The sequence below is a fragment of the Pseudophryne corroboree genome, chromosome 12, assembly GCF_028390025.1.
Source record: "Pseudophryne corroboree isolate aPseCor3 chromosome 12, aPseCor3.hap2, whole genome shotgun sequence".
Taxonomy (NCBI): Eukaryota; Metazoa; Chordata; class Amphibia; order Anura; family Myobatrachidae; genus Pseudophryne; species Pseudophryne corroboree.
Window position 1 is genome coordinate 51,247,758 of NC_086455.1, and position 17,495 is coordinate 51,265,252.

The 17,495-nt window shown below is 47.8% G+C and overlaps 1 protein-coding gene across 4 annotated transcripts in view; it reads right to left on the minus strand.

Moving 5' to 3' along the window:
• LOC134980612 (protein transport protein Sec23A) overlaps positions 1-17,495 on the minus strand; it is a 265,943-nt gene that overhangs the window by 210,712 nt on the left and 37,736 nt on the right. For all 4 annotated transcript variants that reach the window (XM_063947502.1, XM_063947500.1, XM_063947503.1 and 1 more), the window contains exons 2-3: positions 14,578-14,819; positions 109-166 (exon numbers count right to left, since the gene is read on the minus strand). In XM_063947502.1, coding sequence (XP_063803572.1) covers positions 109-166; positions 14,578-14,798 — 279 coding nt within the window. In that variant the 5' untranslated portion in view covers positions 14,799-14,819. The remainder of the gene's footprint in view (positions 1-108; positions 167-14,577; positions 14,820-17,495) is intronic.

The window sequence follows — 17,495 nt, forward strand, 5'->3', positions numbered from 1 at the left end:
GACTCCGCAAAGGGCTCCAGACTGCAATCGTTGCAGTGATCCAGTCTGAATTAGACCCTAAGTCAGCTATTACCATCATTACTGTGTAATTACCAGCATTTCTCTCACCTGGTTTCGCTGGTAACAGAAGTTGCAAGCCCAGAGTTTTGCACGATAATCCACTTGACTGGAAAACAAGCACAATCACATAAGCACAAAAACAGATATAAAGGCTAGTACACCTAAAACATATATTCATACAATACAAAACCGCATTGTTTAATATGGAATTTGTTTTAACATATTCATGTACGCTCTCATTTATTTAGACCATGGGTCTTCAACCTGCGGTTCTCCAGCTGCTGTGGAACTACACATCCCAGCATGCCCTGCCACAGTTCTGCTATTAAGGCATGCTAAAACTGAGGCAGGGCATGCTGGGGCGTGTAGTTCCACAGCAGCTGGAGGGCCACAGGTTGAAGACCCATGATTTAGACTGTCTGGCGCTATGCTAATTCAAAAGACAGAAATCCAACAATTAGAACAAGAACATATAAGAACAAACTTATATGTTCAATTGTAAATAGTCAGATACGGGAAGTGGTTAACATACCGCCAGTTGGGATCCCGGCGATCAAAAAACAGACGCTGGAATTCCGACAAGCGCTGAAACGCTGACACCAGAATACCGGCGATAAAGGCTATTCTCCTTCTGTGGGTGTCCATAACACCCATAAAGGGAGAATATAACCGTGCCCGCAAGGGGCTTTCTAGCGGATGCCCTGCTGCCAGCATACTGGTGGCCGGGATTCCGCTGTCAGTATACGGATGGCTGGCATCCCAGCCAACAGTATATCATACTGACACCATTTATACAAATGAATATTGTATCATAAGATAATATAAGATTAGCCAGTTACACAGTAATATATAACTCAGGGTATAAATGGCAATCTGTATTGCCCATTATTGACTTCTGCCCCACAGCCGCCAGTAGCACGCATTTGCTGGACCAGGTGGATCCTGAGAATAGGCCCTTGTGGTTGTGGTCATTTGATGGAGATGTATTGTTGGAAAAAGTATCTGGGGTGGAGTCCTCCTGTAACTACATTTTAACGTAAAATTAATTCTCTATCCAGAGAGGAGATCACATGTAACCTCATGATCTACCACACTGCAAGCTCCGCCATCAGTTTCCTGTCAATTCAGGTAATCAATAGGTCTAGTTATAAAAGTGAAACGTGTCTAACTGTGAGCACAATTACTAGCTATTTTATGTAAAACTATTTTGATTTGAAGGTTAAAGGTCTTTAAAAGCAGTGTTTTATGTATGCAGATGCAAGGTTCTGATATTTCCCAGCAAAGTCACACTTCCTAGAATAGCAACCAAGTGTAGAGCAGACTTGTGACAATCATGCCTCTACCTAGTACAGAAAAACCCAGGCAATCGTGTGAGTAAAGGGCCCCATACACTAGGCCGATTATGCCCGATTTAAGCCCAATTCAGGCATTCGGCCCGATATATTGGGTGAAATCAGGCATTTTCAGTGTGCTTTTCCCCCGATCCGTTGCGCGTTCCCGTGGGCATCGGATCGGATCCCCCTAGATCTGACATATCACGAGTGCTGCACTCGTGATATGTCGGATCTTGCAGTAAATAGATAGGATAGTAAAAGAAACATCATATGCAAAAAAATAAGAATTTACTTACCGATAATTCTATTTCTCGGAGTCCGTAGTGGATGCTGGGGTTCCTGAAAGGACCATGGGGAATAGCGGCTCCGCAGGAGACAGGGCACAAAAAGTAAAGCTTTAGGATCAGGTGGTGTGCACTGGCTCCTCCCCCTATGACCCTCCTCCAAGCCTCAGTTAGGATACTGTGCCCGGACGAGCGTACACAATAAGGAAGGATTTTGAATCCCGGGTAAGACTCATACCAGCCACACCAATCACACTGTACAACCTGTGATCTGAACCCAGTTAACAGTATGATAACAGCGGAGCCTCTGAAAAGATGGCTCACAACAATAATAACCCGATTTTTGTAACTATGTACAAGTATTGCAGATAATCCGCACTTGGGATGGGCGCCCAGCATCCACTACGGACTCCGAGAAATAGAATTATCGGTAAGTAAATTCTTATTTTCTCTATCGTCCTAGTGGATGCTGGGGTTCCTGAAAGGACCATGGGGATAATACCAAAGCTCCCAAACGGGCGGGAGAGTGCGGATGACTCTGCAGCACCGAATGAGAGAACTCCAGGTCCTCCTTAGCCAGGGTATCAAATTTGTAGGATTTTACCAACGTGTTTGCCCCTGACTAAATAGCCGCTCGGCAAAGTTGTAAAGCCGAGACCCCTCGGGCAGCCGCCCAAGATAAGCCCACCTTCCTTGTGGAATGGGCATTTACATATTTTGGCTGTGGCAGGCCTGCCACAGAATGTGCAAGCTGAATTGTATTACACATCCAACTAGCAATAGTCTGCTTAGAAGCAAGAGCACCCAGTTTGTTGGGTGCATACAGGATAACAGCAAGTCAGTTTTCCCGACTCCAGCCGTCCTGGAACCTATATTTACAGGGCCCTGACAACATCTAGCAACCTGGAGTCCTCCAAGTCCCTAGTAGGCGCAAGGCACCAAAATAAGCTGGTTCAGGTGAAACACTGACACCACCTTAGGGAGAGAACTGGGGACGAGTCCGCAGCTCTGCCCTGTCCAAATGGACAACCAGATATGGGCTTTTTTGAGAAAAAAACCACCAATTTGACACTCGCCTGGTCCAGGCCAGGGCCAAGAGCATGGTCACTTTTCATGTGAGATGCTTCAAATCCACAGATTTGACTGGTTTTAAACCAATGTGATTTGAGGAATCCCAGAACTACGTTGAGATCCCACAGTGCCACTGGAGGCACAAAAGGGGGTTGTATATGCAATACTCCCTTGACAAACTTCTGGACTTCAGGAACTGAAGCCACTTCTTTCTGGAAGAAAATCGACAGGGCCGAAATTTGAACCTTAATGGACCCCAATTTGAGGCCCATAGACACTCCTGTTTGCAGGAAATGCAGGAATCGACCGAGTTGAAATTTCTTCGTGGGGCCTTTCTGGCCTCACACCACGCAACATATTTTTGCCACATGTGGTGATAATGTTGTGCGGTCACCTCCTTTCTGGCTTTGACCAGGGTAGGAATGACCTCTTCCGGAATGCCTTTTTCCCTTAGGATCCGGCGTTCCACCGCCATGCCGTCAAACGCAGCTGCGGTAAGTCTTGGAACAGACATGGTACTTGCTGAAACAAGTCCCTTCTTAGCGGCAGAGGCCATAAGTCCTCTGTGAGCATCTCTTGAAGTTCCGGGTACCAAGTCCTTCTTGGCCAATCCGGAGCCATGAGTATAGTTCTTACTCCTCTACGTCTTTGCTTCTCATACCTAAGGTACTGAGACTTATGAGGATGGAACACATACACCGACTGGTACATCCATGGTGTTACCAGAACGTCCACAGCTATTGCCTGAGGGTCTCTTAACCTGGCGCAATACCTGTCCCGTTTTTTGTTCAGACGGGACGCCATCATGTCCACCTTTGGTATTTCCCAACGGTTTACAATCATGTGGAAAACTTCCCGATGAAGTTTCCACTCTGCCGGGTGGAGGTCGTGCCTGCTGAGGAAGTCTGCTTCCCAGTTTCCATTCCCGGAATGAAACACTGCTGACAGTGCTATCACATGATTTTCCGCCCAGCGAAAAGTCCTTGCAGTTTTTGCCATTGCCCTCCTGCTTCTTGTGCCGCCCTGTCTATTTACGTGGGCGACTGCCGTGATGTTTTTCCCACTGGATCAATACCGGCTGACCTTGAAGCAGAGGTCTTGCTAAGCTTAGAGTATTATAAATTTACCCTTAGCTCCAGTATATTTATGTGGAGAAAAGTCTCCAGACTTGATCACACTCCCTGGAAATTTTTTCCTTGTGTGACTGCTCCCCAGCCTCTCGGGCTGGCCTCCGTGGTCACCAGCATCCAATCCTGAATGCCGAATCTGCGGCCCTCTGTAACCACCACAGGAGAGACACCCTTGTCCTTGGATACAGGGTTATCCGCTGATGCATCTGAAGATGCGATCCGGACCATTTGTCCAGCAGATCCCACTGAAAAATTCTTGCGTGAAATCTGCCGAATGGAATTGCTTCGTAGGAAGTCACCATCTTTACCAGGACCCTTGTGCAATGATGCACTGATTTTAGGAGGTTCCTGACTAGCTCGGATAACTCCCTGGCTTTCTCTTCCGGGAGAAACACCTTTTTCTGGACTGTGTCCAGAATCATCCCTAGGCACAGCAGACTTGTCGTCGGGATCAGCTGCGATTTTGGAATATTTAGAATCCACCCGTGCTGTTGTAGCAGTATCCGAGATAGTGCTACTCCGACCTCCAACTGTTCCCTGGACTTTGCCCTTATCAGGAGATCGTCCAAGTAAGGGATAATTAAGACGCCTTTTCTTCGAAGAAGAATCATAATTTCGGCCATTACCTTGGTAAAGACCCGGGGTGCCGTGGACAATCCAAACGGCAGCGTCTGAAACTGATAGTGACAGTTCTGTACCACGAACCTGAGGTACCCTTAGTGAGAAGGGCAAATTTTGGACATGGAGGTAAGCATCCCTGATGTCTCGGGACACTATATAGTCCCCTTCTTCCTGGTTCGTTATCACTGCTCTGAGTGACTCCATCTTGATTTGAACCTTTGTAAGTGTTCAAATTTTTTTAGATTTAGAATAGGTCTCACCTAGCCTTCTGGCTTCAGTAGCACAATATAATGTGGAATAATACCCCTTTTCTTGTTGTAGGAGGGGTAATTTGATTATCACCTGCTGGGAATACAGCTTGTGAATTGTTTCCCATACTGCCTCCTTGTCGGAGGGAGACCTTGGTAAACCAGACTTCAGGAGCCTGCGAAGGGGAAACGTCTCGACATTCCAATCTGTACCCCTGGGATACTACATGTAGGATCCAGGGGTCCTGTACGGTCCCAGCGTCATGCTGAGAGCTTGGCAGAAGCGGTGGAACGCTTCTGTTCCTGGGAATGGGCTGCCTGCTGCAGTCTTCTTCCCTTTCCTCTATCCCTGGGCAGATATGACTCTTATAGGGACGAAAGGACTGAGGCTGAAAAGACGGTGTCTTTTTCTGCAGAGATGTGACTTAGGGTAAAAACGGTGGATTTTCCAGCAGTTGCCGTGGCCACCAGGTCCGATGGACCGACCCCAAATAACTCCTCTTCCTTTATACGGCAATACACCTTTGTGCCGTTTGGAATCTGCATCCCCTGACCACTGTCGTGTCCATAAACATCTTCTGGCAGATATGGACATCGCACTTACTCTTGATGCCAGAGTGCAAATATCCCTCTGTGCATCTCGCATATATAGAAAATGCATCCTTTAAATGCTCTATAGTCAATAAAATACTGTCCCTGTCAAGGGTATCAATATTTTTAGTCAGGGAATCCGACCAAGCCACCCCAGCTCTGCACATCCAGGCTGAGGCGATCGCTGGTCGCAGTATAACACCAGTATGTGTGTATATACTTTTTATGATATTTTCCAGCCTCCTGTCAGCTGGCTCCTTGAGGACGGCCCTATCTATAGACGGTACCGCCACTTGTTTTGATAAGCGTGTGAGCGCCTTATCCACCCTAAGGGGTGTTTCCCAACGCGCCCTAACTTCTGGCGGGAAAGGGTATACCGCCCATAATTTTCTATCGGGGGGAACCCACGCATCATCACACACTTCATTTAATTTATCTGATTCAGGAAAAACTACGGTAGTTTTTTCACATCCCACATAATACCCTCTTTTGTGGTACTTGTAGTATCAGAAATATGTAACACCTCCTTCATTGCCCTTAACGTGTGGCCCTAATAAGGAATACGTTTGTTTATTTACCGTCGACACTGGATTCAGTGTCCGTGTCTGTGTCTGTGTCGACCGACTAAAGTAAACGGGCGTTTTAAAACCCCTGACGGTGTTTCTGAGACGTCTGGACCGGTACTAATTGTTTGTCGGCCGTCTCATGTCGTCAACCGACCTTGCAGCGTGTTGACATTATCACGTAATTCCCTAAATAAGCCATCCATTCCGGTGTCGACTCCCTAGAGAGTGACATCACCATTACAGGCAATTGCTCCGCCTCCTCACCAACATCGTCCTCATACATGTCGACACACACGTACCGACACACAGCACACACACAGGGAATGCTCTGATAGAGGACAGGACCCACTAGCCCTTTGGAGAGACAGAGGGAGAGTTTGCCAGCACACACCAAAAACGCTATAATTATATAGGGACAACCTTATATAAGTGTTTTCCCTTATAGCATCTTTTATATATTTCTAAACGCCAAATTAGTGCCCCCCCTCTCTGTTTTAACCCTGTTTCTGTAGTGCAGTGCAGGGGAGAGCCTGGGAGCCTTCCCTCCAGCCTTTCTGTGAGGGAAAATGGCGCTGTGTGCTGAGGAGATAGGCCCCGCACCTTTTTCGGCGGGCTCGTCTCCCGCTCTTTAATGGATTCTGGCAGGGGTTAAATATCTCCATATAGCCCCCGGAGGCTATATGTGAGGTATTTTTAGCCAAAAAAGGTTTTCATTTGCCTCCCAGGGCGCCCCCCTCCCAGCGCCCTGCACCCTCAGTGACTGCCGTGTGAAGTGTGCTGAGAGGAAATGGCGCACAGCTGCAGTGCTGTGCGCTACCTTAAGAAGACTGAGGAGTCTTCTGCCGCCGATTCTGGACCTCTTCTCGTTTCAGCATCTGCAAGGGGGCCGGCGGCGAGGCTCCGGTGACCATCCAGGCTGTACCTGTGATCGTCCCTCTGGAGCTAATGTCCAGTAGCCAAAGAAGCCAATCCATCCTGCACGCAGGTGAGTTCACTTCTTCTCCCCTAAGTCCCTCGTTGCAGTGATCCTGTTGCCAGCAGGACTCACTGTAAAATAAAAAACCTAAGCTAAACTTTTCTAAGCAGCTCTTTAGGAGAGCCACCTAGATTGCACCCTTCTCGGCCGGGCACAAAAATCTAACTGAGGCTTGGAGGAGGGTCATAGGGGGAGGAGCCAGTGCACACCACCTGATCCTAAAGCTTTACTTTTTGTGCCCTGTCTCCTGCGGAGCCGCTATTCCCCATGGTCCTTTCAGGAACCCCAGCATCCACTAGGACGATAGAGAAAAACTGTATACGATATATCTAAAACTATCTTACCAACGGGGAGGCTGCCGGGAGGTTGGACAAAATCTTATACGACATGACGGACTGTCATGCTGTATAAGTGTATGGGGCCCTTTACAGGTCTCATTCACAGTGCTACCATGGCCCTCAACTTAAAAGGTCAGTAGTAACAATTTAAATTGCCAGAGATCCATCATTATTGTAAAGTACATTGTTACACCTTAACCGGATATCCCACTGACATATATGTGGATACTCACAACAGTAGCTTCTGCTAAACTGCAAAACCAATAACTCACAGTGAGTGGCAGATATTCAGGGTAATTCCACAACTTGGACAAGCTCAGATAATACATACATAATGGACTTCCACAGCTGCCACATAGATTAAAGAAATGTAAACAGAGAGGAAAACAGTGATTAGTCCAAAATCACTTCTCAGCATTTTCCACATATTGGGGGTTATTCAGCTCCCGAAGGATCTGCGACAGGATGAGCGGGACCCAATCTGCGTGTGTGCAAAGGCCTGTGAATGTAGGAAGCAGGACGGCAGCAGACGGTCAGTGATTGAAAGTCTGCTGCCGCCTGGGGGGCAGCGACGGCTTCCGTTTCCCAAAACTAAGGCATGTAGCCGCCTTTGGGGGGAGGGAAGAGGCCAGGGATCTCCATGGTTCCACACAAATCTCCTGGCCTCTGTAAAGGGTGGCTTGCATGTCCCCATGGGTGCCGCAAGTGAGTCAGTGATCCGATGCTGCATCCTAGGACACAGGTCAGATCACTACTGCAGCAGGAGGCGTCTGCTTGTAATAGACGCCTCCTGCTGCATTACCATACAGCGCTATCAATGCTGCTTCCAAAAAGGGGGGGAGGGGATGTTTGGAATTTGGTTGCGGGGGTGTGGGGTGGGGCTAAGCACTAAGAAGGGAGGTTTAGGGTTAGGCACTAGGGCAGTATGGTTAGGAACTAAGGGGGGACGGTCAGGGTTAGGCACTAAGGGGGGGTAGTTAGAGTTAGGCACTTAAGGGGGAAGGTTAGGTCCAAACTGTGGGGGAGGGAGGGGCGATTAGGGTTCGGCTGCAGGTAGGGATTGTTAGGAAAGAGGGTTAGTGGATCCTGACCATCGGCATGCCACTCTCAGTCTTCTGACTGCCGAAATGGTAAGCGCCGGGAACCCGTACCCAACCCTCTATCCGGGCATAGAAAAAGTGCTTCAGGCAAGACACCACAATATATGCACATTTTCCATGTTGGAAAAATGTTTGTACTTAGTTCCTAAGGCGAGGAAGAGAGATTACTTGTCTTGAAAAATGAAACATTATACTAAAACAAAAAACAAAACAAAAAAAACTGATTATCTGGGCCTGATTCAGAGATGAACGTGCGTACTGTAGTGATTATTTGTCACTGCGCATGTTCCAAAGCCTCACTGCGCACACGAGTGCAAAACGAGTGCAAAACACACACTGTGCAAAACGAGCAACAGGTACAGTAGTGACCATTTGGAGAAGGTAACAGGGTGGCTAGAGAAGCGCGGGCGTGTCTGGACCGTCTCTGGGAATGCCAGAGTGCCAGTGCAAATTCACTCGCCGTTAGAGAGCCTGAGACAGCATAAACTAACTCAGAAGTTACATGGCCAACACGTGTGCTTGATGTTACCGCTTTTGTACGTAGGGGGTGGATGTGAGATGCCGGAAGGGGGCACAGAGCACAAGACGGCGTTGGAGTCATTCGCAGATTTCCGTAATTGTGCAGCAAGGGAAATCACATCTGAGAATGTATTTGTGCACATCTCTGCATCGGGCCCATTGCTAGATTTATCATACTGTTAAAGTACAAGAAATATATTGAGAAAAGGGTATATACAGAGTAAAAACGAGATTTATGGTAAGAACTTACAGTTGTTAAATCTCTTTCTGCGAAGTACACTGGGTTCCACAAGGATTCACATCGGGGTGTAGAGTAGGATCTTGATCCGAGGCACCAACAGGCTCAAAGCTTTGACTGTTCCCAAGATGCACAGCGCCGCCTCCTCTATAACCCCGCCTCCATGCACAGGGAACTCAGTTTCGTTAACCAGCCGAATGCAGTAGCAGGTACCAGAGACGACAACCGCTCGTAGCCAAGTACACCACACACTCACCACAGGAGAGGGTGTCAGCGGCTATGCCAATACCAACCCAAAGAAGCTAAGTGCGTCAGGGTGGGCGCCTTATGGAGCCCAGTGTACCTTGTAGAAAGATATTTAACAATGCTAAGTTCTTACCATAAATCTCGTTTTCTGCTGCGGGGTACACTGGGCTCCACAAGGATTCACATTGGGGATGTCCTAAAGCAGTTCCTTATGGGAGGGGACGCACTGTAGCGGGCACAAGAACCCGGCGTCCAAAGGAAGCATCCTGGGAAGCGGTGGTATCAAAGGCATAGAACAGTCATTCCCAACCACAGTCCTCAAGGCACACCAACAGTGCAGGTTTTAGTGATATCCAGGCTGCAACACAGATGTTTAAATCAAAATAACTAAGCTACTAATTAAGTCACCTGTGCTGAAGCCTGGATATCACTAAAACCTGCACTGTTGGTGTGCCTTGAGGACCGTGGTTGGGAAAGCCTGGCATAGAACCTTAAGAACGTGTTCCCTGAAGACCACGTTGCCGCCTTGCAAAATTGTTCAAGGGTCGCACCACAGTGGGCCGCCCAAGAAGGTCCAACCGACCGAGTAGAATGGGCCTTAATGGTAGCAGGAGCTGGACGACCAGCCTGTACATAAGCATGTGCAATCACCATTCTAATCCATCTGGCCAGAGTCTGCTTGGAAGCAGGCCAGCCACGTTTGTGAAAACCAAACAATACAAAAAGAGAATCTCTTCAAATAGATACGGAGAGCCCGTACCACATCCAAAGACCGCTCTTTGGCAGACAACTCAGGAGAACTAAAGGAAGGAACTACAATCTCCTGGTTAAGGTGGAAGGAAGAGACCACCTTAGTAAATAAACCTGGCCGCGTTCTAAGAACCGCCCGGTCACTCTGAAAAATCAAATAGGAAGACTTACAGGATAAGGCACCCAAGTCCAAGACCCTTCTAGCTGAAGCAATAGCCAGCAAGAATAGGACCTTAAGGGAAAGATACTTAAGGTCAGCAGAGGCAAGAGGCTCAAACGGAGACACTTGCAAGGCCTCCAAAACCACCGACAAGTCCCAAGGGGCCACAGGCGGCACATAAGGAGGCTGAATCCGCAACACACCCTGAGTGAATGTATGGACATCAGGTAGGGTAGCAAAACCGACAAGGCAGAGATGTGAACCTTGAGGGAGGCCAGACGCAAGCCTAAGTCTAGGCCCTGTTGTAGAAAGGCCAATAGTTTGGCCGTACTAAACTTGAAAACGTAATGATTGTGAGACGCACACCAAGTAAAGTAAGCATTCCACACCCTATGGTAGATCCGAGCAGAAGCCAGCTTACGGGCCTTCAACATAGTTTGAACGAACGCCTCAGAAAAACCCTTGGCCATCAGGACGGAAGCCTCAAGGCCCATGCCGTCAAAGCCAGACGGGCCAAGTCCTGGTAAACACAAGGGCCCTGAACGAGTACGTCTGGTCATTGTGGAAGTAGAAGGGGACGATCCCACGAGAGACCCAGTAGATCGGAGAACCAGTGCCATCTGGGCCACGCTGGAGCAACCAGAAACAGGTTTCCTCCTTCTTGCTTGAACTTCCGTATTACTCTGGGCAGGAGTGACACCGGAGGGAACACATACGATAGCTGAAAGTTCCATGGAATTGCCAGAGCGTCCACGAATGCAGCTTGAGGATCCCTTGTCCTTGACCCGAAGACCGAAACCTTGTGATTGTGTCGAAACGCCATCAGATCCACATCTGGAAGGCCCCACGTGTACACAAGAAGTTGAAACACCTCCGGATGGAGGCTCCACTCTCCTGCGTGTATGTCCTGACGACTGAGATAGTCCGCTTCCCAGTTCAGGACACCCGGAATGAACACTGCAGATATGGCCGTCAGATGGCGCTCCGCCCAATGAAGAATCCGTGATACTTCCCTCATTGCCATGCGGCTTCGAGTGCCGCCTTGATGATTTATGTACGCCACCGTGGTGGCGTTGTCCGACCGTACTTGAACAGGTCTGTACTAGGTAGGCAAGCTGTTTTAGCAGTAGCCAGATCAGCCACAATCTTATTGAGGTCTTCTCCAAAGAGAAGGTCTCCCTTGAAAGGAAGCACCTCCAGGGTTTTCTTGGAATCCATATCCACCGACCAGGATCTTAACCAAAGGATACGTCTGGCCAAGACTGACGTAGTAGCAGCCATGGCCGCGAGCACGCCGGCATCGGAGGCCGCCTCCTTAAGGTACAGAGAAGCCGTGGCAATATTTACGAGAGACATTGTCGAGCATGCTCAGAAGCGTTGGAAGGCAGTTCCGCCTCCAGTTCCTGAGCCCACGCCTCAACAGCTTCAGCAGCCCAAGGCGCTGCAATTGTTGGCCTATGCACAGCCCCCGATAGGGTATAAATTGCTTTTAACAAGCCCTCCACACGTCAATCCGTCGGTTCCTTCAGAGAGGTGACGGTAGTTGCTGGTAGAGCAGAGTAAACAACCATATGCGCCACATGAGAATCTACAGGCGGAGGAGTTTCCCAATTTTTACATACCTCCGCAGAGAGAGGATAGCGAGCCAACAGTCTCTTATTCGGTGTGAATTTTGTCCTCGGATTTTCCCAGGATTCCTGACGTATGTCAACCAGGTGTTCAGAATGGGGTAAAGCTTGTTTAACCACCTTCTTACGTTTAAACCTATCCGGTTTCCTGGAGACAGTGTCAGGCTCAGGATCATCAGACACCTGAAGAATGAGCCTGATTGCCTCAATCAAATCCGGGACATCCACCAATGACTTCCCTTTCCCATCAGAAACATCAGTGTCAGTGGGGTCAGTATATGCACCGTCCTCGTCAGAGGACGTGTCTGGAATAGCAGTGGATTGGGAGGAGGTAATGGCCCGTTTAGAAGACGACTTAGTCTTAGGCGGGCGAGAGTGACACCTAGATTTAGTCATAGATCGGATCAAATGCTGTAACTGAGTGGAAAGCTGATCCGTCCATGGCAAGTTCACAGCAGGGACCATAAACTGTTGCAGTGGCACAGGTGGTCCCACAGGGGGCGTCAATTTAGTCACAAGCGTGTTTAACAATGTGGAAAATGTAGCCCAAGGTGGGTCTTGTGATGCCCCAGGTGCTACCGACCCACTGGGGGGTAAGGAATCCCCTGAACTCTCAGCTGCCATATTATCCTCTGTTACGTCCGCGGCCTCACAACCACACAGTGTGGGAGAAGCCCCAGCGTCGTTGCCACATGTAGCAGACATAGCTATGTGCACAATATTGGGCAACCTGGTACAAAGTGTATCAGCACTATACCTATCAAGAACTCTCAGAAAAGTGTGCCTATGATAGCACAGACTGGGAGCTCAAGAGATATAGATTATATGGTGACCATAAATTACAAGTAAAAATACACCGTCAGTATATCTTGTGATATGATCCATATATTAAACCTAAAGAAAAACCTGAAACACTTGGCCCCCTCAGGTATAACAATATAGGAATAGCCCACTGAGTGAAATACCCTTCAATAAGGCAACCACGCAGCAGCTACATGCACACACACATATAAAGTCACACGTTTACCATGCAGAAATTATGTACCATAAAACTGCACTGGACTAGCAATACAAAGTAATACTCAGTATGACTATATGTGTTAACAATAGATATAACAATTGCACAGTAAACACTGGATGTATATCACAGGGTGTTTGTACCACACAACCCTGAATGTATGCACTCTTTCTTAACTAACACTGTCCCAGTGACAGGTAGAATACTCAAGTGTCCTGTAGGAAGCACAGCACTGGCAATCAAGCGGTTCCACAGAGGAGGATTTTCCCTAGCAGTCCCAGGAACAGCAAGGCTCTCTGTCTGTGATGGCTGCTGACCGGGAGTGAGGGAGAAGAAGCTCCAGGGCGGGAACATTTGTAGAAATGGCGCCCTGGGGCTGGGGGGAGGGGCCACAGGTTTGACCTGCTCCCCCCTGCTGGCATCCCCACTGGGTGCTTGCGGGCAGTGTAAAACGGAGGTTTAATAATAAAATTCCCCCTGACCTGTGCCCATGATATGACCCTGGTGGCTAGTGGAGCGGCTGCCCAGTATTCAGTGTCCACACCAGCACGCGCACGGCTCGCCTCCTATGGCTGCGCTGGATTGCGGTAAAGAGCGGCACCTCCCTCTTGTCTGCGGCCCCACGATCCGGGAGAACGGCGGTGTATGTGTGACTCACGCTTGGAAGAAGCCGGCGTCTCCGCTGCAGTGACCCGGCAACCAGGGCGTGGGAGTATACAGCGCCGCTGGGGGTGAGGGAGCCGCACACAGACAAGTCAGAAAGACTGTCTGCAGCAGCCCTTGAAGTCTTGTTAGCTTTAATAACAGAAGAAGAGGCAGCCCTCCTGTTACGTGCCTGCATACTGCATGGCACCAACTTACAAACTGAGCTCCCTGTGCATGGAGGCAGGGTTATAGAGGAGGCGGCGCTGTGCATCTTGGGAACAGTCAGAAGCTTTGAGCCTGTTGGTGCCTCGGATCAAGATCCTACTCTACACCCTGATGTGAATACTTGTGGAGCCCAGTGTACCCTGCAGCAGAAAATAAAATAATAAAAAGCTTATGGCTGCTAAAAACCAGCAGCCCATTGACCATGGTCTGGCTCCAGCCAAGCCAAACAAAAAACTGAATTGCCTGAGCCAGGAGGCGGGGATATATGGGGACTGGTCCAGTGCATCCTGGGAGGCCGAACGCTGTGATCGTTGGTGCCAATCTGCTGTCGCTACCTCATATCCCAATGTTTATCCTGTGGATAACCTGTGGACCCTGCAGGAGAAATATCCACCCTTTTAGACCCCTGTCATCCATCTAAGTTAGGAACTTGTTCTCCTAATGAACTACAGTATATAAGTATAGAGTCCACAGTGGTCTGGTTTTGTTTCCAGAAAACACTGATGGTTTCATATTCTTCTAATTGGAGATTGCTTACAGTAATTTTTGGGCAATTAAAATGCACAGCATGGTTTTATCTTTTGTCCTTTTTGATGACATCTTATTGTACCTCTGCAGAATAGTATAGGATATTAGCACACTTTTCGTTATTATCATCCCTATTCAGCGCCCAATCATAAAAGGGTCATCATGATCTTCAGTAGCAAAGCCATAATGCACTAAGAACGGACAGCTACAGCAAGTTTAGACGTATGTTGGAGTTTTACGTTCAACACCAATAAATAACATAAATGAATATGTTAAGACACAAAATATCTGCAACACTTACCACAGAGGATTGAGGACAGCCCGGCAGGTGGTTCTGCTACACAGGACAGGCTCATACTGTATAGGAGGCAGATCGGGCCTCTCTTTTAATGGAGTGAAGAGAGAGGCTACTGGGACCACCATTCTTGTGGCCTCCAAACGACTAGATGGCCACACGTTCCAGCTGAAGCGAACCCCATCCCTGTCTTCATTCTGCTGAATAAACTCCATAAAAGTCGCCATGGCCAGATGTTCTCATGCAACCTAAAACACACAGATACAAAGTCACTGACCTTTGAGTAATCCTTTATTACAATGCATGTTAATATTAATAAAAATGCACCCATCATATAGTTCTATTTACTTGTAGCCGATTCGTACACTGTTGAACGTGATATAAAAGGTAAAAAAAAAAATACTTATGTCAACGGGATGTCGTTATGTGATCGGCGGTCAGGAGACTGTCAGTCACAATACCTCCCCCTTAGAACCCAGACAGTCGGCATGGCAACCAGCAGGGACTATTCCCACTAGTGTGTGTCCACGACACCCATAGAGTGGGAATAGAACCCGTGGTGGGCGCAGCTCGGCACCGAGCTCGCAATGGACTTGTTGCACTCGCCCCACCCCCACCCCCTCACGCCTGCCGGGATCAGTATGGTGACTGCGCATACTCCACCCATGTCAAGTCACAATGGATACTATTATGCTTGCAGCTAAGAACAATCTAAAGCTGGGTACACACTGGAGTGACTTGTCCCCAGGGCGGCTGGTTAGGTAAGCTATACACACTTACCAATCAGCCTGCTGTAACGTCAGTCCCTGCCGCCCATGTCTGGCGGGTTGGCGGGCGGCCCATACACGCCATTTTTTTTTTTATATGGATTGAGTGAGCGATTAAAGAAGCTTATTTAAGAAAGGCTTTCTGTTTGGTGGACTCTTTTGTTTGAAATTTTATTAGTTATTAAAACATAACTTTTATTTTTTAGTTTAAAAATGACACTAGTTAAAAAAAACTATATAGTTGTCAGTACAAGAATATTTAAACAAATAATAAATACTTAATGAGTCATGCCACTCGTCTCATAGCAATGGTGGTCATGTAAAGAATAAGCTGTACATCACGGCCAACCAAAAGATCTAATGCATGACCAACGTGAGCGCACAATCCTGCATACATACTGGGCCTAATTCCAAGTTGATCGCAGCAGGAAATTTTTTAGCAGTTGGGCAAAACCATGGCCCTCATTCCGAGTCGTTCGCTCGGTAATTTTCTTCGCATCGCAGTGAAATTCCGCTTAGTACGCATGCGCAATATTCGCACTGCGACTGCGCCAAGTAATTTTACAATGAAGATAGTATTTTTACTCACGGCTTTTTCTTCGCTCTGGCGAACGTAGTGTGATTGACAGGAAATGGGTGTTACTGGGCGGAAACACGGCGTTTTCGGGGCGTGTGGATAAAAACGCTACCGTTTCCGGAAAAAACGCAGGAGTGGCCGGAGAAACGGGGGAGTGTCTGGGCGAACGCTGGGTGTGTTTATGACGTCAAACCAGGAACGACAAGCACTGAACTGAACGCAGATGCCGAGTAAGTCTGAAGCTACTCTGAAACTGCTAAGTAGTTTGTAATCGCAATATTGCGAATACATCGGTCGCAATTTTAAGAAGCTAAGATACACTCCCAGTAGGCGTAGGCTTAGCGTGAGCAACTCTGCTAAATTCGCCTTGCGAGCGATCAACTCGGAATGAGGGCCCATGTGCACTGCAGGGGTAGCAGATGTAACATGTGCAGAGAGATAGATTTTGGTGTGGTGTGTTCAATCTGCAATCTAAATTGCAGTGTAAAAATAAAGCAGCCAGTATTTACCCTGCACAGAAACAAAATAACCCTTCAAAATCTAACTCTCTCTGCACATGTTACATCTGCCTCCCCTGCAGTGCACATGGTTTTGCCTAACTGCTAAAAAATTTCCTGCTGCGATCAACTTGGAATTACCCCCACTGAACGATCTTCGTGATTTGTAGTTCCAGTATGACAAATCGTGAACATACTGTTCTAGTGTGTAACCAGCCTTACTATTTTGAAAGGCCTGCAGATCTTTGGATGTGTTCTTTGCAATTTTTATGAGAACCATTTTTATAAGAACACAGTCTGATCTTTTTTTTTTTTTATCCGTTTTCAGCATTTTCCATTTATAAATAATCTTCATTACTGTAGAATGGTGGACTTAACATTTTATTGGGAAAGGCTTTATAGCCCTTTACTTTACTTACTACGGGTCTGATTTAAGGCCCATACACACTAAACAACCCCCGCCGATGCCGATATTGGCAACGGCGGGTACCCGTGCATACATACTTGCCGATGCCAGCGGGGAAGGGAGGGACACTCATGCTCGCTGTCGTTAACAAGGACCTCCCTCGTCTGCACATGTTCAGATGAGGGAGGGGGTCGTTAACGATGCGCAGAAGCACGCATCGTTATTACCACTGAGGGTACACACTAAAAGAGATTGTAAAAGATCTTGCTCAGATCGGCCCTTCTGAGCGATATCTTTTACTTTCTAGTCTAGTGTGTATGGGGCTTAGAGATATAAGCAAATACATTAACACAAGCAATTTCACTCACTGTGCAATTGTGAAAATATGCTAACGACTCAGACGGGATACATTCGTTAGGTCGACCACTGAAAGTCACACATTGCCATCAGGTTGACATGGCCGTTAGGTCGACATGTCAAAAGGTCGACATGAGTTTTTCAGATTTTTATTTTTTGGATTTTTTCATACTTAACGATCCATGTGGACTACGATTGGAACGGTAACCTGTGCCGAGTGTCAACCTGAGTCAGAAATCCCGGGACTTCGACCTCGGTGTTTACTAAAATCGAAGTCCCGGGAATTGCGACCGGGTTGACCCTTTCACACAGAAAAGAAC